The following is a 20,788-nucleotide window of genomic DNA, read 5'->3' as shown; positions in this document are numbered from 1 at the left end:
CAAAAATTGTAGTTTAATACCTGTATTTTTATAAAAAAATATTACCTCTGGTATGAATTATATTAGAAATATAAATTAGAAATATTCTATTGTTATTTTGAGGAAGAGTGAAGTAGAAGATGGAATGAGATTATTTCTGACATAGTCCAAATAAGTTTTACTAAGTTTGCTTGATAATAAAAACATTTAACCCAGTACATATCCCTAAACAAAGTGTGTCCACTCAAAAGGGGTCATCTTGAGGGGTCACCTGGCCACATGACTGTCCTATACAATGTCAATTTTAATAGAGTTACAAGTTTTCACCATTGAAATTTATTAAATTTCATATTTCATTCTGGATATAAAATATTACCTTAATGTTTATGCTTTAGAGCCTCAATAAAAACAGCTCAGCTCATATTTTCTACTCCGTGATTTGATCTTTATTCCGATTTAAAAAAAATAATATGATGATTTGGTTAATTTAAAGGACATATATACTATATTATTTTAAAGCATAAATAGAAAGAGAATTAAAAATTCATGGTGCCTGGATGACTTGATTGGTACCACATCAGTTTTCTTGTGTCTGATGAGACACAGAAAGCAGTTGGAAAGAATGCTTGTCACTGGTATCCATGGTAACTCCCAAGCTACTCAAACTCAGAGGCTGGAGTAAGCCCCAGTAATAGGTCTCATTAAAAGGGCAAAGGACATGAAGGATTCAAGCATACACTTTTAATTAGTTGCCAAAGCCATCTAGAAGTAGAGGAGGTTCCATGGAATAGCACTTCACACTGCGAGGAATAGGCACTTTTGAGCTCTGAAGATGGAGATGAGAAGAGCAGGGAACGCGCACAGCAGGCCGCTTCTTAATCGCACCGTGGACATGAGGGTGCCCACTGACGAAAGGGAGGCCCAGTCTCTTACTCATGAAAACGCGGGGTTTGCTTGTCATTTTGGTGTCACCACAGAACCATCATTTATTCAGAGCAGTACCCCTTAGCCTCTCCTGGCAGGGACTGAACTGTCAAGGAAATAATGCACCATCATAGGGGTCTAGCAGTGGTTGCATGCAGTTTTGTTTTAAATGCAAATGAGAGTTGCCCAAATTATTAACCGTTGAGGTATATTATATTTTCAATCAGTTTTAGAACATATTAAATTTTAATGGGTTAAAATAATTTAGGAAAAGTAGACAGGAATGATTATTTTCTGTTAAAAAATTATGGTGAATAAAAGATTAATAACTTCTAAGACAATTCTTCAAAGATTTTCTTTTGCGTTGCAATCTATAAAAATCATCTTGTGTTGCATCGCAGTTCAACACATTATTTCTTCCTGTTGCTATAGAAACTAATTCTGGTGCAGCTGTGATTGCTAATCAAAATTCTAACATTATCCAACCTTCCCCCCTAGTGTTTCATTTTATTTTTAGTTACAAAATAATAAATTTTCAATGCTGAGTTCAGTGGTCAAAACGTTAATGCAAAGATCTTTTAAAATTTGGACTTTTTTCTTTGAAAGTACAGAGATATTCTTATTGTATGGTTTTTCTATGAATAACATGGAAACAAAGCCTTTTGCTGAATATCAAAGATCTGTAACTGCTGTATCACATCAACACTTTGAGGCACTTAGCTGCTTCATAGCCCTAAATCGCTACTGTTTCAGCAGCTATTTTTGAGATGTCTGGTTACTTGATGTTATAAAAATGAAGAAAAAAGAGTCCTCAGAATGTCTGGAGTCTTTTGTATAAAATACAAATGGGATTTTATTGTTTCATCCTCGCAATATTGAGATGGCATCCTTAGTTATTGTGGAGAGCAGAAGCTAACTTGTTCTCATTCTTGTCTTTATTAGTGTGCATCCTCCGACAGGCCACACTCATTCCATCCACTGTTAAATCTAAGTGCATTTAGCAGGGCAGAACAGTCATGCTTATCTGTCTAAGAACATTGTTTCTCATTTTATGTAATAACAAGCATAAAATTTCATACATAATTTATAGCAAAAAAAAAATTGTCTTTTAAACACATTTACCCAAACACATGCTCAGGAGAGCTTAAGCTGATTCTACATTCAGTCTTTGATATATTTTATAATATCAGTTACAGTGCGAACTTGCATATTCTGTCATTTACCAGATTTTAGTTTCTGATTTAAATCAAGTAAAATTGAATTTTATTATGGCAAAGTATTAATCAGCCTTTATTGGGAACTCAGATGTGAAAAAATACTTTATTTCAATAAAAGTGAAAAAAATACTTATAATTCAGTATAAAAAATACATGGTAAGAGTAGTAGATATAATTAATAATATTATAATATTTTACCTTTCATCTATCTTTTATGCCTCAAAGGCACTGGGAATTTATTCCTTAAGCCTAAGAATATTATTATTATTATTATTATTACTGTTGTCATTGTTATTATTTAGAAGTCTTTGTGATTTGCCATCTTATACTTAACTGAACCTTTACTGATAATCTTGGGTCATAGTGAATGTTGATTATGAGGTAGAGCCACAGTGAAAGCTGCAAGTTAAGATGCTCTGATGTCCAGCAGGATGGCTCAGCAGCTGGAAGTGCTAGCCAAGCAAGCCTGACAAACCGATCGGTCCCCAGAACCCAAGGCTGAAGGAAAGAAGCGACTCCCAAAAGTTGCCCTCTGACCTTTACATAAGTGCCATGGTGTGAACATGTGGGCACATGGTTTGTATCTCCTTACCAGGTTTTACATTGTCTCTGTCCTGTCTTATATTATTTACTAAGGCTGGAGAAAAAGTATGCCACAGTTTTAAAGATTTGTGGTAAGCTGTGCATGGGTGACTGCAGTTCAGATTCTAGAAAATCTGTCAGAAGAAATTACCCTCTAGGAAACAGTACTCCCCTCGTGTCCCTCCTTTATATAGACTTGTGGTACCCAAAGTTTGTCTTTGATGTCTGTATGGGATTTGAATCTGAATGTAAGTAGTACCTACATGATTAGTTCATTTTTCAGAACTGTAAAGTGTTATGTTTTATATAATTTCCTTCAGTAGGGTTGCTTCCTGGGTTGAAAATTTTTAGGCTTCATGATAGAAAGATTCTGTTTTATTTTATATTGCCCCAAACTAGAACATGTTAGGTAATCTATCTGTTATGACTGTGTTGTGAGAATATTGCATTGTTTTCTCTCCTCAGACTCTGATACAAAGAGGCATATATATTTTAAGAGATTTTTGAGGTGCAATTTACATGTCATGAGACTCACTCATTTATTTTAGAGAAGGGTACAATCATCAGGGCTCTTAGCATTCACTAGGAGTCATCAGACAGAAGTACGGAAGGAGCAAATACTGTGTTTTGATAGCAGCAACACTACCCAGACCTGATAACCAGGGTTGTGCTCCCTGTCTGTGTGTGTGCACCTCTTCTCACCTTTCAGAGACAGGACACAGGACACAGCTTCTTAGGACACCTTCTGTCACCCAGCACAGTGTGCTGGCTCTGGCCTTTATCTCCCCACATTCTAGTGGGCTCCACTGTGTAGATGCCCTCCCTCCCTCTGTCGATTGTCTCACTGTTGGGTGGACACTTAGGCTCCTCCGACTTCTCGGTAACCTTACATAAGCTGCTGGAATATCTGTAACATAGAATTATGTGGGCGTATGTTTCCACAAATCGTGAAAGTGAAATTGCTGGGTCATAAAAGTGTCTCTTAAATATTGACAAGTTGTGCTGCTGTGCATTTTTATTAGTAGCCAGGGATTCTAGTGTGTGTACACTGTATCAACACTCTTTTTGTGTTCGTTATTATAGACACCCAATAAGGATGAAGTGCTCTCTTTCCAACATTTGGGAAAAAAATGTGGGTTTTCGAGACAGGGTTTCTCTGTGTAGCCCTAGCTGTCCCGAAATGTACTCTGTAGGCTAGGCTGGCCTCAAATTCAGAGATCCTCCTGCCTCTGCCTTCTGAGTGCTGGAATCAAAGGTTTGAGCCACCACGTGGCGTTTTGTTTTGTTTTTGAAAAAAAAAAAGTGCTTTTAAAAATAATTACATAGTGTACTAAGTACTAGGGAACTAAACACAAAATGTTGACACAAAGGAAGGAATTGTTAATAGACCACAGATAATTTATATCAGGACTGAAGCAGGAGAGACAAAAGTAGAATTCTAGCAAATACTGTATGTGTTACCTGTGAGGTATGAAAGTACACAGCTGTTTTAGGGAGGTGTAACTGAAAAGGGTGGTGTGGTGATGATCACATGCATGTGATCATGGAATCAGTACCTAAGGCAGGAGGACTCCTGGGATGTCAACCTAGCCCGGGTTATATCGTAGGCAACAGTATCAGATTTTCGTAAAGACTTCTTCCTAATCCACAATGAGAAGTCATCAACTTGTCTTTAAGATGTTCAGGATTTGAACAGATTCATCCTCAGAGAAGATTTATGAATGGGTAGTTGTACAGAGAGGATGCTCAGAGAAACAGTCAGAAGACAGAGGCTCTTTCACACAGCAGGCTGGAAGGAGTAAAATGTAGCATGTTACCAGTGCCAGTGTTAAAGCAGCAGTGAATCAGCTGGCCCCTTGAAAACAGGGTGGTACAGCCACTTGGGGAGTATTTAAACTGTTGTCTTCCTACAGGCAAATACTACTCAATTGAAAAGTATGAACTCTGGACACTTGTAACAATGTAGTTGATTTGGAAGCAGCATTTAGGAAAGGGAAAGAAGTCAGATGCACCTATTCTGAGTGGTTCTGTTTCTGTGACAGTCTAGAAAAGGCATAGAACAATCAAGATGTAAAGTGAATAAATAAATTAATTAAAAAGAAAAAAGGCATAAAACAGTGAAAAAGATCAGAAGTTGGTCTGGGGCTGAACTTGTTGGAGACAAAGAATGAAGAGGAACAAAATAGGTCAGGGGCATGGACTTACTCTATCTCCAATGTGATGGTGGTTACCCAGCTGCAGGCGTTTATCGAAGCTCACTGAAGGAGCTAGGTTTTATTTTCTATAAGTTCTATCTCAGTGAAGCTTACTGTCTTGGTTGGGGTTTCCGTAACCATGATTAAAAAAAAAAAAAAAAAAGCATAACCAAAAGAATCTTGAGAAGGAAAGGGTTCATTTTAGCTTACAACTCTCTCAGGCCACCCTCTTTCACGGAAGTGAGTCAGGGCAGGAACTCAAGGCAAAAACCTGGAGGCAGAATCTGAAACAGGTCATATTAACTCCCCCTTCTTTCATAGGATTCTCTGCACTCTGCCGAAGGTTTGGTTATGAGTCTCAGTATCTGCTTTGATACACTGCTAGGTAGAGTCTTTCAAAGGCCCTCTGTGGTAGGCTCCTGTCCTGTTACTTGTTTTCTCCTACATCCAATGTCCATCCCATTTGTCTTTCTAAGTGAGGATTGGTCGTCTTACCCTGGGTCATCTTTCTTGTTTATCTTCTTTAGGTGTATAGATTTCAGTATGTTTATCATATATTATAGGTCTATGTAAGTGAGTATATACCATGTGTGTCTTTCTCCTTCTGGGATACCTCACTCAGAATGATCTTTTCTAGATCCTAGCATTTGCCTGAAAATTTCATGATTTCCTTGTTTTTAATTGCTGAGTAGTATTCCATTGTATAAAAGTACCACAATTTCTATATCCATTCCTCCATTGATGGACATGTGGGTTGTTTCCAGGCTCTGGCTATTACAAATAAAGCTGCTACAAACATGGTTGAGTAAATCACAGGGGTCTTTTATAAGACTGTTTCTCCAACAAAGGACCATGTATGGCTATAACCTAGAACCCCTGTTTGGATGTAGCCCATGGTAGCTCTGTATCCAAGTGTGTTCCCTAGTAAGGGAAACAGTGACTATTTCTGACATGAACTCAAGGGCTGGCTCTTTGACCTCCTCCCTTCCTTCCCCCTCCCACCCCCTACCCCTCACCACCCAACCCCTCACCCAGGGAGGAGCAGCCCTGCTGGGCCACAGAGTAGGACTTTGCAGCCAGTCTTGAAGATACCTGATAAACCAGGGTCAGAAGAAAGGGGAGGAGGTCTTCCCCTATCAGTGGACTTGGAAAGGGGCAGGGAGGAGATGAGGGAGGAAGGGTGGTATTGGGAGGGAATGAGGGAGTGGGTTACAAAGTTAATAAACTGTAACTAATATTAAAAAATAATGTAATTTTAAAAAAAAGAATTTGAAATAGGCCATGAAAGGCGCTACTTACCGGCTTGTTCTGTATGACTTATTCAGCCTGATTTCTTATTCCATCCAGGACTGCCTGTCCAGGGTAGACCACCCACAGAGAGCTGGGCCCTTCCATAGCCAGTCATCAACCAAGAACATGCCCTGCAGACTTGCCTATGGGCCATTTTTATGAAAGCATTATTTCAATTGAGGTTCCCTCTTTCAGTTGACTGATCTTTGCTACTTTGTGGGTTCTTCTTTTTCCCACTGTTTATTCCCCCAGCTTCACCCCTTATCACTAGATAGGAGAGAAAGGAGAGAGAGATCCCTGAATATAATTTGTTGGGTTTTTTTTTTTTTTTAGCATGACTACTAAAAAACTGCAACCATCACCCCCCCCCAACACACACCCAGAACTAACAACCGCCAACATCACCTGTCGGGGCTCTAGCATTTACATACCCTCTAAAAAGTTCCCAGAATTCCAAACATCGCACAGTTGCAAGAATTATCTGCAGCTGGCAATACCACACCTCTGCTAGAGCACGAGGCAAATCATAGTCAGCTGTTGCAGACAGTCCAAAGCAGCCCTATGTCTCCACAGATGGGACTAAAACTAAAACACAATTTTTATGTTTTTGTCTTTTTTTTTTAAAGAAACCAGAATTCCAGAATTCTTACTACAGACTCTGCCTTGTGACGTTAACCACAAAGTAGTCAGCACACATATTTTAGCAGTGGAGGATCTAACTCATTGGTGTTAGTTAGCAGGACTCTGGAGCCTGCAGGACGTTCTGGCTCTTACTCCTAGGTGTATGACACCTGCCCCCTGCTGAGTTTTGGGTGCTGCTTCGTGTAGTGTCTGTGGTAGCACATGGTTTGTTTGTCATCCTCACAGACTGCCAGGGTCCCCCTGAGTGTCCCACCCATCAGTTCCAGCCCCCTCTGTCCCAGAGTTTCCTATCTCCTGAGCACAGCAATACTGTTGCCCTTCCAGATTCTAGGTATTAGGATAGCCATAACAAAGTTAGCCTATTCCCAGCTTGCTTCCTTTCTTACTTAAAAATAGCTGCTTTATACATTTTGTCCAGATTTTTTTAAATTTTTAATTCTAATTTTATGTGCATGGGTGTTTTGCCCACATGTTTGTCTGTGTACTACTCGGCATGCCTGATGCCTGCAGAGGCCAGGAGGCAACCTCAGATCATCTGGAAATAGACTTATGGCTAGTTATGAGCAGCCATGTGGAAGCTGAGACTCAAGCCTGCTCTTAACCAGTGAGCCATCTCTACAGCCCCCATTTAATCCAGTTTTACAGTTGTCTCTAGCAGGAAGATGAACCCAGTACCACTTCCTCCTCCTTCAACAAAAACAGAAATTCCTTGATGTTGTTAATTATATGTTCTGAAGAATAAATTTGAGTTTTGGACATAAAACTAAAATGATAAGCAGGTATATTGGTATAATTGATAAAGTTGAGTGAAATTCACAATTTAAGGCAGTGGTCTACTTTAAATGAATGATTTGTCCCTTTTCTTGTACTTGAATAAAACAATGATACAACTATTGAGTTGTCCTTGTGTTGGCATTACTGCACGTGTCTGTATGTGTCTGTGGAAGTCTGTGTGAAGGCAGGTGCATGCATGAGTGTGATTCTGTGTGCATGTGGAACCCTCGGGTGCTAACTTTGTCTTTTGAGACAAGATTTCTCACTGGTCAGGGGTTTATCAATCTGGCTGACCAAAAAGGAACCCCAGGTTCTCCTCCAGTTCCCGTCTATTCAGCACTGGGGTTACAAGCATGCATCACCGCGCCTGACCTTTTCAATGTGAGCTTTAAGGGTCAAACTCAGGTCCTGGTGCACAGCCAGCACTTTACTGGCTAAGCTGTCTCTTCAGCTGAACCCTAGAGTTTTTAAATCAGAGACTTTTCAGTTTGATTTTTGTGAGGGTTTCTGAGAGATAACCATGACCTTTCTGTTTTGACTTCAGAATTGCTGTATGTTTACTATGATTCATGAATTTTGTGGCAATACATTTGAAGTATCTACTCTGTATATTTAGAATTAAATTTGAACTAAGGGCTGACCTGATTGCTAAATCTTTACATGGTGTGTTGAGGCCCTGGGTGTAAGCCTCAGCACACCAAAAAGAATGAGTGACCTTAGCATTATAACAGGAACATTTGCTTGCTTAGGTCATCTCTGAACAGTATACCCTCTAGTATTTTCTGAGAAAACTAAGTCATTTTCCAGATTTATATCATTGAATGGGTTCTTTTAAGTAACTTATTCCCTGTGGTTCTGTGTCTCAAGCCCAGGCTCTTGTGTGTGCTAGACAGACGCTCCACTCCTTCAGAGCTACACCTGAAGCCCGTTTCACAAATCTTGCTAGAGTTTGATTATAATTTATTCACTTTACATCCTGATTGTAGCCTCCTCCGTGTCTCTTCCCCTCTTCACATCCTCATTTTACCCTCCTTCCCCCCCACCCGCAGGGCTTTCAGGTTGCTTGTATAGGATGTCTCCAGTCTCTTCTTGAAGGCACTTAGTGCTATGAACTTTCCTCTAAGCACTGCTTTCATTGTGTCCCACAAGTTTGGGTAAAGTTGTGCCTTCATTTTCACTGAATTTTAGGAAAGCTTTAATTTCCTTCTTAATTTCTTCCCTGACCCAGTTGTCATTGAGTAGAGAGTGTTCAGTTTCCATGTCCGTGTAGACCCCAGGAGATGCCTCACGAGCAGATGCCTCACGAGAGGGAGAGGGGTCACGGTGGACCCAGTTGTTGAAATCCTTAGATGTTATTTCTGGAGTCAGTAGAAAACTTAACAGGAAAACATTTGTCCATTAAAAAAATCACACCAGAAAAAGAGGAAATGCAGGTCTTACACAGTTTAGAAACTTTGTATTGATATTGCTGTTTTTGTTTTTTTAAGAAGTCTTCCTGTTTTGGTGCACACTTGTGGTATGAGTTGTTGGGTGTGTGAATATTTTCAGGCCTTAAAGCCATTCTAGGAGACAGCGTTCTCTAACTTACTTTAACCCCAAACTCCTCCTAGTCTTTATACTCAACCAGACCTGTGACAGACTCTCAGGAAATGAAAACCATCGAAAATCAGATGAATGGTTACAGATTCTACCATTACAATTTAATTTTTCTGTTATCTTTTAGGGCCACCTCTGAAAGGACTGTAATACCAGAACATTCTACTTTTCTGGGTATTGGCATAGGTGTCATTACCATGATTTTCTTACCCTCAGTTGGCCAATCACAGTTATTCTTGCTGGTGCTATGAGTGCAGAGATGTGTCACCCCACCTGTGCCTGCTCTTAGTGACAAGATCATCTGACACCCCCACTTCACGCCTGAGTGAACACAGTGCTTTTGCTCTGTCTCTGTCTAACACTGATTCTACACCCTGTGTTCTTCCTCAGTAAGAGAAGCACTTTCCACAGTACCTGGAGAAGGCAAGGGTGGTTCGTACTCTTTCAAAAAGTGAGTCAGCAAGTGAAACTTTTATTCCACTCAAAGAGATGTGTTATAGAATAAGGAAAATTAGCTGTTGCTGCTTCTCCTCTTCCTCCTTCTTCTCCTCCCCCCTTTTTAATTCTCCTCCTTTTTCTCCCTTCTCTTTTCTCCTTTCTTCTTCTCCAAGACAGAGTTATACTTTGTAGCCCTGGCTGTCCTGGAACTCACTGTGTAAGCCAGGCTGACCTCAAACTCATGGAGATCCACCTACCTCTGTCTCCTGAGATAAAAGGTGTATGTCACCATATCTGGATATTGGCTTTTTTATGTGTGGAGAATGGTCTGAGTCAGGAATTATTTCAGACCATCAAGAAAATAAGCTAAACAAGGAATTAGAGTTTTAAGACACAGTACAAAAATAATCCAAACTGTATTCTATTAAAATTCATTCAAAGGTGCGAAAAGTGAACGATTGTTTTAAACTCATGGGCTTTTACTGTAGTTCTACTGTCAGGGTTCTCCAGTGATCCTGAACCATGGCCTACTGGTTGTCTGGGTTACAAAGGTCAAATATAGACTTACTCCACTCTCCTCTCAGATATCTGACTAGATTTGTCCCACTTGGGGCACTATTCAAAGCTGGCAGAGTCTTAGTTTCCTTTATGACTATGGCAGATTAGTATGTTCAGTATATAGTCGGTATATGTTCAGTATATAGTATATAGTCCTCTTCTTTTAAAATGGAGGGCAACAAGGGACAGGTGAGGCTCGGGAATCCTCCCTGGCTGTGGAGGAATACTACATTGCATCACTTTGACCTTGTGAACTTTCCTGGCAAGCGTGTTGTTTCATAAGATTTGGTGCTGAGTTCTGCCAAATACAGATGTTTAAGGCACGCCATCCTCGGCTCTTGTGCTTCGCTTATCTAATTCTTTGCCATTGTTTGCAGAGGTGAGCGTGAGGTGTTTACACACTCAGGATCTCTGTGGCATGGAAAAAGAATGTTCTCCCTGACGCAGGACGGTAGAGATGTTGCTGGTCGTGCCAAGTGGAGCAGCCAGTTAATTTTGTTATCTCTGTGTTGTCATGAAAGAAAAGCACTTGCTAGCTAGTGCAGCATATCAAATGCCAGGGCTGTCTTAATTTGCCCAAGAAGGAGCTTCCATCTGGAGTGACAACTGCAGTTGAAATCGTCTTCTAATTGAGGTTATGGTAATCTGCCATGGTTCTGCTTTCCTTTTTTATTTTAATTTTTTGCACTGCTTTTCAAATCTATTAGTTTTTGCAGTGGCAAAACTAGTGAAAGCATTTACTAAAGCATGTGATCCTCAAGTCTGTTTCTCTTTAGGGTCCTTGCTGAAGGAGGAAGCTTTGATTGTTTGTAACTAACCCATCCTAATGAGTGTAGCCATTGCTGAGAAAACTGAGGCTTGGAGTCCACTGCTTGTTGAAAGAACACATAAACTCCGTGGTTGGAAAAATAACACCACTATAATTTTTTAGGTTTGTTTTTAGACATTTGATGTTTTCCGGTGTTATGAAGTATGAGATTGCTTTCAACTTTTACTTTTCAATTGTCCTTTGTATGTGTGTAGAAATTTAGTTGCCTTTTCACTTACTTAGTATTATAAGTCCTTCCTCCTCCCCCTCTTTTTCTTGTCTTTTTGTTTTATGTCATGATAGTTACCTGAAATTACTCACAGTTTTATTTCTTTCCATTCATTTTCAACCTTCTTTATCCTGCCTAATTGCATTGGCTAGAAAAGACCTCCAGTGCATTGTTGAATAGAAGTAGTGCTGACAGGTACCCTTGTATCATTCCTGAGCTCTGAGGTAAAACTTTCAACCTTTCACCATCAAATATGATATTTGTTATAGGACTTGTGGACTCTGTAAAATAGAGGGGGAAGTTCCTTCTTAATTTGCTCAGAGATTTTATCATGAATAGATAATGAATTTTACCAAGTACTTTTTGAAATTACAGTTAATATATTGCTTTTTAACCTTTATTTTTTTCTGTACACTAAATTTGATTGGCTAAATTTTGAATGTTAAATTCACTTAGAACACAGCATTCTTCTCAGATTAGTCAAGATGCTTTGATTCGGTGCTGTCTGTGGCTGTGGGTTTTTCAGTGCAAGTGTTTTGAATATGTTTTATATCTACCTTTACAAGATGGATTAGCTAATACTTTGTTTCTCCTTGAAAGATTTATTTTTTAATCCTGGTGTCACGTTTTGTTGATCTTTTTAAGTTTTTTTTTTATGTTTTGATGATCTCGTAAAATAATTTCGACAGTCATCTGTCTTTAATGTTATCTGGAATATTTTGTGGAAGATTGGTCTTTCTTCAATGGTTAGTTCACTAAGGAAGCCAAATGAGCCCATCGGGAGCTTTTAAAATCTGAGGTTGTTTTGTTGTTGTTGTTTTGTTTAGGGTCTTTGTAGTTAGTACTAGACTGTGTGATTTTTCCTTTGTCTTTCGGGGCCTGTTTTTATCATTGGTTGGTTCTTTTTTGAAGGTATTCTACTTTCTGAGGTGTGTTTGTAGTATTTCCTCAGGGGACACACAGCCTGACCTAGTGGTCATTTGATGCAGGTGCTGCTATTTTCTTTACTGTAAACTTTGGGGCCATGCATTTTCTTCAAAAAAAAAACAAAAAACAAAACAAAACAAAAAAAGTGTACTATATGTGAATCCCTTATCCATTTTCATAGATCTTTTAGTCTCAACTAAAGATGGAGGCAGATTGTTGAAACAAAAATTTTAGAAGATGCTGGAGCTGGCCGGCAGAGTCAAACAGTTCTTGAGTGGGGAGTAAGGACTGAAAGAAAAATTAATAAACCAACACACTACAGGTGGGTTCTGTTTGAGAAAGCATCCATTCGAACTGGCACACACTGGTTTATTCCAATAATCCTTTTTATAGAGCAAAGCACCTTGATACAATGAGTGTGTTCATGCAGAAGTCAAACTTGTTTACCTGGACCACCTGTCTGTGTGATCCTCATACAAACACAAGGAAATGAACTTGGCAGAAACATCCTGTCTATCCCTGTCTCCAGGTGAAGGCCAGGGTGAAAACCATGTTTTTCACTGAGAGCTCAATAGCTAAGCAGCATGACAAACAAGCAGCTCTCCACAAGAAGATGATTTCAGAGGGGGAGAAAATGTGGCTTCATATCACTGCTGGACATGGTGGTTCTTACTCTGGACCAGGAAGAGCTGGGCAGTCAGTCAGACTTACAGACCAGTAAGCAGGGACTGAGTGTGGCTCCTTTAGGGTTCTCAAACCAAGCAGATGTGGAAAAGTTCTAAGCTGAATGCTGATTCGAGTTTATCCCCATAACTGAGAGAGTGATGGAGTGCTTGTGTTTACCCATGCTTTCATGGCCCCTGGAGAGGACACTGATCACAAGGGAATTCATGAGTTATATACGGCATTTGGGAATGTTTATGGAGAGAGAATCAAGTAAACAGTTTTGATGGGGTTTGTTTGTATGGTTCAGAACAATATATGGCTTTTATTTCTCCTGAAATTATTGGGTGAGAAGAGAGTGAGAACTGGGTGGTCATATTTCTGCGCCTCGACTAAGGAGAGAGAAAACTCAGTTAGGGATTTTAAGAGTTTTAACTGGTTTTGCTGAATGTTGACTTCATGTTTTGAAGTTATTAATTACAGTCACTTGGATGGAGGCTAATGGGAAGCAGTGACCACACTCATGTCTTTGTCAGGAAACTGCATTCAGAGGATGAGAAGGACGCCGCCATTGGATGAGCTGCAGCCGCCGCCTTACCAAGATGACAGTGGTTCTCCTCACCTCTCATGCACACCCTCTGAAATCGGAGACGGAAAGTGTGAGGTTTCCCACTGCAGCAACAGCCCACGGCGTTCTTTCAACAAGTGTCCCAGCGAAGGGAGCACAGGTCATGAGGCAGAGAGCTTCCATAATAAAGGCTTTGAAGATGATGTCCCTAGTGACAGCACTGCAGTCCTCAGCCCTGAGGTAAGCAGAAGAGCCCGTGGCTGCTGCTGAGTGCTCTCTGCAGGTGACAACCTGTGCCTTCCTCCTGACAGCGCGGTCTCACCAGAGTCTCAGCCCCCACCTCTCACCTGCTGTCTAGCAAAGTCCTGAAGCTGCTGCAGCCTGCATCCTACACCCTTCCCTAACAGAAGGTTAGGGTCACCTGAGGGCGGCTGAGGGTCACCTTGTTTCCTAAATACTTCACAATTATTTTCCTGTTCGCTCATGTTGAAGTTAATGTTTCATGCTTTTTATTATCACTTTATTTTGGACTTTTTACTGTTAAGGGATTATTATTCAGTGTTTCACAAGCCTTTCAAATTAATCTCACTGTTTTCATTTCATAGAGTACAAAAGAAACAGAAGTGTATTGCTGGTTTCCATCTGTGATATCAAGGACTGCATAAGACTTACAATGCCAGAGGCTCCTGTCTTTTGTTGTTTTCTGCTTAAAGAAGAGGCTTTTCCTTCAGTCTAGCTAACATAGGGCTTAGCACATACTGCTAAGATGACTGAAAAACACAGAAGCTCGTTTCTCTTTCACTCAACATTCTAGATAAGCAACAGTTTGCATAATGGCCTCATCCAGGGCCCAGCTCCTTATGTCAGTCTACCATTCCCTAGAGCATTGTCCTTGTCCTTTCGGTGCAAACAGACATGAGCCTGCCTGTGGAAAGAGATGGAAAGCAAGCACTTCCGTTGTAAAGTTGAGCTAGATCTTCCTCACAGGAGCTCTGTGTGCCTCCATCTGAACAAAAGCACGTCTAGACAGACTCTGGGGTATGGTCTGCTCTCTGGGTAGGGTGTCACAGACTGGAACTCAGGATGCTCCTTTGAGCTAAGAGGAGAAGGGAGACCATGGCCAGCACTCTTCAGTTCCATGGTAGCACTGAACTTAAGGTTAGAAAGCTTTGGAACATTCTAACAGAAGCACAATTTCAAAATGAAATCATTTATATTTTATTAAATACTTTTAGGGTCAAAATGTGTAGCTCATAGGTCAGAACCCTGGTTTAGGCATTGTCAGTAACTAGGTAAGATCCCCAGGCATCTCAGACTAGCTGGAATTTGGGACAGTTGCTGGCAAAATGGTCTTAGTTTCTGACTTTGTCATAATGTACAGTTTTAACCTTTCTTCAGTTTTTGAAATGTGAATTTCACTATGTCATTGACAATTAATGTGAGAAAATACAGTTGTTTTGATTCCTAGTTGAAGATTGAGATGAATGTGGTCCGAGATATGCAGGTAAGTACTTGGGTGCACAGTGTCTTGAGCCCTTAACATTTCTGCTCAGGTTTCCCAATTGCTGATTCTAAAGTTTTACTGTATATATTCTATTTTAGATGGAGCCATCTTTGACATCCCTGAAAATGGAGCTACATTTTTCTGTAGCATTGAACTTTGTTCCTCTCTGTAGACTCCTCCCCCAGAAGCAAAGACTATAATATTAATATGTACATTAAAGTCTAATTTATACAAATATACATCCAATTTTCTCAAAACTGTGAATATCGCACTTGAAAGATGTTTCCATTGTGAGGTATTTTACCATTTAAATTACTCTGTCCTGTAAGGTAATTTTTGCTTGTAGTTGACTAATACTTATGCTTTCTTCATGCCAGCAAATGAAAATTATTTGATATGATGCTCTAAAAGAAATTGGCATTTATTTACATGCTTGTTTAAATAATAGGTTAAAAACTAAAAACATTTAAATTTGCTTTTCTTAGGACATGTCAGCTCAAGGATCCTCCTCACAGCTTCCTAAACCTTTTGATCCAGAGCCGGAAGCTAAATATGGCACGCTGGATGTGACTTTTGACTATGACTCACAGACACAGAAGCTCCTGGTGACGGTGACAGCTGTCACAGACATTCCGACATATAACAGGACAGGTGGCAACTCGTGGCAGGTGCACCTTGTTCTGCTGCCCATAAAGAAGCAGAGAGCCAAAACCAGCATCCAGAGAGGACCATGCCCTGTCTTCACAGAGACATTCAAATTTAACCACGTTGAGTCAGAGATGATTGGGAACTATGCAGTTAGGTTTAGATTATATGGTGTCCATCGCATGAAGAAAGAAAAGATTGTGGGGGAAAAGATTTTCTATTTAACAAAGTTGAATCTTCAAGGGAAAATGTCGTTGCCGGTGATACTGGAACCTTCTTACAACCCTTCTGTGAGTATATCTTGGAGTGACCCGGACACAGTTTCTGTTCGTGGCGCACAATACATGCTACAGGAGAACTCTATAACCCACCCCACTGCCTTCACAGTGTGTCATTTGCGTAGAAAGGAAACACCCTTACCTGAGCCCTTCAGTTCTGTGAAAGTTGCCCTTAAAGATGACCACGGTTTACTTTACGAGTTTTGCTTTCTCCTTCTAAGCACTTGTGTAGGTCTTGTGCATTTGCTCCTGGTTGTGCATTGTCCTCACTCACTGGGGAAGTTACCCTTTTCTTCCTAGGTTGAACTAGAGGGCAAGCAGGAGCTGTCTAACCATCTTAGAGAGTGTGTCCTGCTGCCCAAGACAGAAATATTTTTCTAGAACTGCCGCAAAATTGTTTTAAAAGTTAAAAAAAAAAAGGTCTTTATTACACTTTGCATCCTCTTTGAGAAAAGACTGAAACATTTCTTAGTTTGTTTATTATGACCTCAAGCTTTTTAATTTTTCTCAAGATTATAATCATATATCATCTCTCTATACTTTCAACAAAATTCTCACAAGGCATTGCAGATTACAGGAGAGTAATGACTGCATTGTTTATTTAAACCAGGGAGATGCATTATGTCACACAGTTATTTCAGTATGAGAAAATCTGTGACTTGGGTAAGTGTAAATTATGACTTATATTTCTTTATGTGTTCTATTGGATAAGAAACATTTTATAATGTAAACATGCAAATTGTGAATAGATTTACATTTTAAGTAAGAGTCCTGGTGTTTCACAGTTGTTTCTAAGCTGTGACTGTGTGAGCCTAAGGCCTGGGCTGTGGCCCATTGCGTCGTACCAGGCAGTATCTGAAGCTGCAGGCTTCCACTCACCATGCAGCCTGGCTGCTTTAACCGGGTCCTTGAGGACCTTTATAAGGAAAACATGGCAGTATGTAGGCTGTCTTGTGAGGCTCAGTTTTATTGATAGAACTTACTTATTAAAATATTTCAGAATAAGAAATTATAGGGAAATGCTTTTTAAATTTTTTTTATTTATTACAATTTATTCATTTTGTATCCCAGCTGTAGCCCCCTCTCTTGTCCCCTCCCAATCCCACTCTCCCTCCTTCTTCTCCCATGCCCCTTCCCCAGTCCACTAATAGGGGAGGTCCTCCTCCCCTTCCCTCTGACCCTAGCTTATCGGGTCTCATCAGGACTGTATGCAATTTTTTCTCTGTGGACTAGTAAGGCTGCACCACCCTCCTCAGGGGGAGATGATCAAAGAGCCAGCCACTGAATTCATTTCAGAGACAGTCCCTGTTCCCCTTACTTGGACACTGAACTTCCATGGGATACATCTGTGCAGAGATTCTAGATTATCTCCATGCATAGTCCTGGGTTGGAATATCAATCTCAGAAAAGACCCCTGTGTCCAGATTTTTTGGATGTGTTGCTTTCCTTGTGGAGTTCCAATACTCTCCAGGGCTTTCTATCTCCCCCTTCTTTCATACGATTCCCTGCACTCTGCCCAAAGTTTGGCTATGAGTCTCAGCATCTGCCTTAACAACCTACTGAGTAGAGTCTTTCAGAGGCCCTCTGTGGTAGGCTCCTGTCTTGTTCCTTGTTTTCACTCTCTTCCAATGTCTTTTCCGTTTGCCTTTCTGAATGAGGATTGAGCATCTTACCCAGGGTTCTTCTTGCTTAGCTTCTTTACGTGTACAGATTTTCATATGTTTATCCTATATTATATGTCTTATATCTACTTATAAGTGAGCATATACCATGTGTGTCTTTCTGCTTCTGGGATACCTCACTCAGGATGATCTTTCCTAGTTCCCACCATTTGCCTGCAAATTTCATGATTTCCTTGTTTTTAATTGCTGAGTAGTATTCCATTGTGTAAATGTACCACAATTTCTGTATCCATTCCACAACTGAGAGACATCTGGGTTGTTTCCAGCTTCTGGCTACTACAAATAAAGCTGCTACAGACATGATTGAGCAAATGTCCTTGTTGTATACTTGTGCATATTTTGGATATATGCCTAGGAGGGGTGTAGCTGGCCCTTGAGGTAGCACTATTCCCAATTGTCTGAGAAAGCGCCAGATTGATTTCCAAAGTGGTTGTACAAGTTTACATTTCCACCAGCAATGGAGGAGGGTTCTCCTTTCTCCACATCCTCTCCAGCATGTGTTGTCACTTGAGTTTTTGATCTTAGCCATTCTGATGGGTGTAAGGTGAAATCTCAGTATCCTTTTGATTTGCATTTCCCTGATGACTAAGGATGTTGAACATTTCTTTAAGTGTTTCTCTGTCATTCGATATTCCTCTACAGAGAATTCTCTGTTTAGCTGTGTACTCCATTTTTTAATTGGATTACTTAATTTTTTTGTTTAACATCTTGAGATCATTATATATAGTCTGGATATCAGCCCTTTGTCAGCTATAGGGTTGATGAAGATCCTTTCCCAATCTGTAGGCTGTTGTTTTATTCTGATGACAGTGTCCTTTGCTTTACAAAAGCTTTTCAGTTTCATGAGGTCCCATTTATTAATTGTTGATCTTAGAGCCTGTGCTGTTGGTGTTCTGTTTAGGAAGTTGTCTCCTCTGCCAATGAGTTCAAGGCTCTTCCCCACTTTTTCTTCTAACAGATTTACTGTGTTTGGTTTTATATTGAGGTCTTTGATCCACTTGGACTTGAGTTTGTACAGGGTAATAAATATGGATCTATTTTCATTTTTCTACATGTAGACATCCAGTTAGACCAGCACCATTTGTTGAAGATGCTGTCTTTTTTTTTTTTTTCCATTGTATGATTTTGGCGTCTTTGTCAAAGTGTGTGAGTTTATTTCTGGTTCTGCTATTCGATTCCATTGATTCACCAGGCAGTATCTGTGCCAGTACCATACAGTTTTTATTGTTGTTGCTCTCTAGTACAACTTGAGCTCAGGGATGGAGCGACCTCCAGAGGATCTTTTATTGTAAAGGATTATTTTAGTGATTCTGGGTTTCTTATTATTCCTTATGAAGTTGAGAATTTTTCTTTCAAGGTCTGTAAAGAATTGTGTTGGTATTTTGATGGGAATTGCATTGAATCTGTAGATTGCTTTTGGTAAAATGGCCAGGAATACTATGTTAATCCTGACAACCCATGAGCATGGGAGATCTTTCCATCTTCTGATACCTTCTTCTATTTCTTTCTTCAGAGACTGGCAGTTTTTTTTTTAAACAAGTCTTTCACTGGCTTGGTCAGAGTTACACCAAGGTACTTTATGTCCTTCGTGGCTATTGTGAAGGGTGTTGTTTCCCTAATTTCTTTCTCAGCCCATTTGTCTTTTGTATACAGGGGGCTACTGATTTTTTTTTTTTTTTTTTTTTTAGTTAATCTTGTATCCAGCCACTTTTCTGAAGGTGTTTATCAGCTGTAGGATTTCCTTGGTAGAATTTTTGGGGTCACTTATGTATATTATCATATCATCTGCAAATAGTGATACTTTGACTTCTTCCTTTCCAAACTGAATTCCCTTGATCTCCTTTAATTGTCTATTACTCTAGCAACAAAATCAGAAATAAAAAGGGGGGCATAACAGTGGACTTTGAGGAAATCCAAACAATCATTAGGATTTACTTCAAAAGCCTATACATCACAAAATTTGAAAATCAAAATGAAATAGACAATTTCTTGATCAATTCCACTTACGAAAGCTGAATCAAGACCAGGTAAATAAATTAAATAGTCCTATATCCCCTAAGGAAATAGAAGCTGTCGCCAAAAATCTCCCATTCAAAAAAAGCCCAGGGCCAGATGGTTTCAGCCCAGAATTCTACCAGAACATCAAAGAAGAGCTAACACCAATACTCTTCAAAGTATTCCACAAAAAAGAAACCTTACAAAGACCCAACAAAGAAAGAGAATTTCAGGCCAATCTCCCGTATGAACGTTGATGCAAAAATACTTGATGCAACAAAATACTTGCAAGTGGAATATAAGAACACATCAAAGATATCATCCACAATTACCAAGTAGGCTTCATCCCAGGTATGCAGGGTGGTTCAATATACAGAAATCCATTAATGTAATCCACCTTATAAACAAACTGAAAGAAAAATACCACATGATAATCTCCTTAGATGCTGAAAAAGCATTTGACAAAATCCAACATTCTTTTATGTTTAAAGTATTGGAGAGATCAGGGATACAAGCACTTACCTAAACATAGTAAAAGCGATATACAGCAAGCCTACAGCCAACATCAAATTAAACAGAGAGAAACTTAAATCAATCACACTGAAATCAGGGATAAGGCAAGGCTGCCTACTCTCTCCATATCTCTTCAATGTAGTTCTTGACTGGAAAATATTTTTAAAACATTTTTTGTTCTTGAGAATTTCACATGTTTATACAATAAAATATGATCATATTTCCCCAATTTCCTCCCTTGATTCTCTCAACATATCCCCATTCCAACTGCATCTTTTTTTTATGACCCACTAAGTCTAGCTAGTCCTGCACATGTGTGCATGCATGTGGGGCCGGCCATCCACTGGAGCATGGGATTCCTATCAGTGACCACATCCTGAGAAAAAGAGGGATTCTTCCTTTCTCTCCCAGACACTATCAACTGCCAGTGGCTCCTCAGGGAGGGGCGAGGCCTGGAGAGAAGTGATCTACCCCATCTGTGTCAGAATTTGGGGGGCTTGATTTTGTCCAGGTAAGGATAGCGGCTGTGAATGCAGAAGTCATGCCATGTCTAGGGGAAGACGCGTCCCATCCTCTGGCTTTACATGGGTTCTGCCTAAACACCCATCTCATTTAGAGCTGAGCACTGAATAAAATAGTCTTTATTCTCAGCACTGTGACCAGTTGTGCTTCTCCTCACTGAGTGCAAAAAGAAGCTTCTTTAGCCAACGTTGAGAGCAGCCAGGGGTTTTTGTCCTCCCCAGCCGTGAAATTTTGTGCAGGACTACAATCCTAGGCATGA

At 40.0% G+C, this 20,788-nt stretch overlaps 1 protein-coding gene across 5 annotated transcripts in view; it reads left to right on the top strand.

Annotated features, from left to right (window-relative positions):
* The window catches only part of Syt14 (synaptotagmin 14), a 151,694-nt gene that overhangs the window by 96,048 nt on the left and 34,858 nt on the right, over positions 1-20,788 (top strand). For all 5 annotated transcript variants that reach the window (XM_060364953.1, XM_021645446.2, XM_021645447.2 and 2 more), the window contains 2 exons: positions 13,359-13,630; positions 15,380-15,829. In XM_060364953.1, the coding sequence (XP_060220936.1) occupies positions 13,359-13,630; positions 15,380-15,829 (722 nt within the window). The remainder of the gene's footprint in view (positions 1-13,358; positions 13,631-15,379; positions 15,830-20,788) is intronic.

This window comes from Meriones unguiculatus, chromosome 11, assembly GCF_030254825.1.
Source record: "Meriones unguiculatus strain TT.TT164.6M chromosome 11, Bangor_MerUng_6.1, whole genome shotgun sequence".
NCBI lineage: Eukaryota > Metazoa > Chordata > Mammalia > Rodentia > Muridae > Meriones > Meriones unguiculatus.
This window is presented reverse-complemented; position numbering and strand designations above follow the sequence as displayed.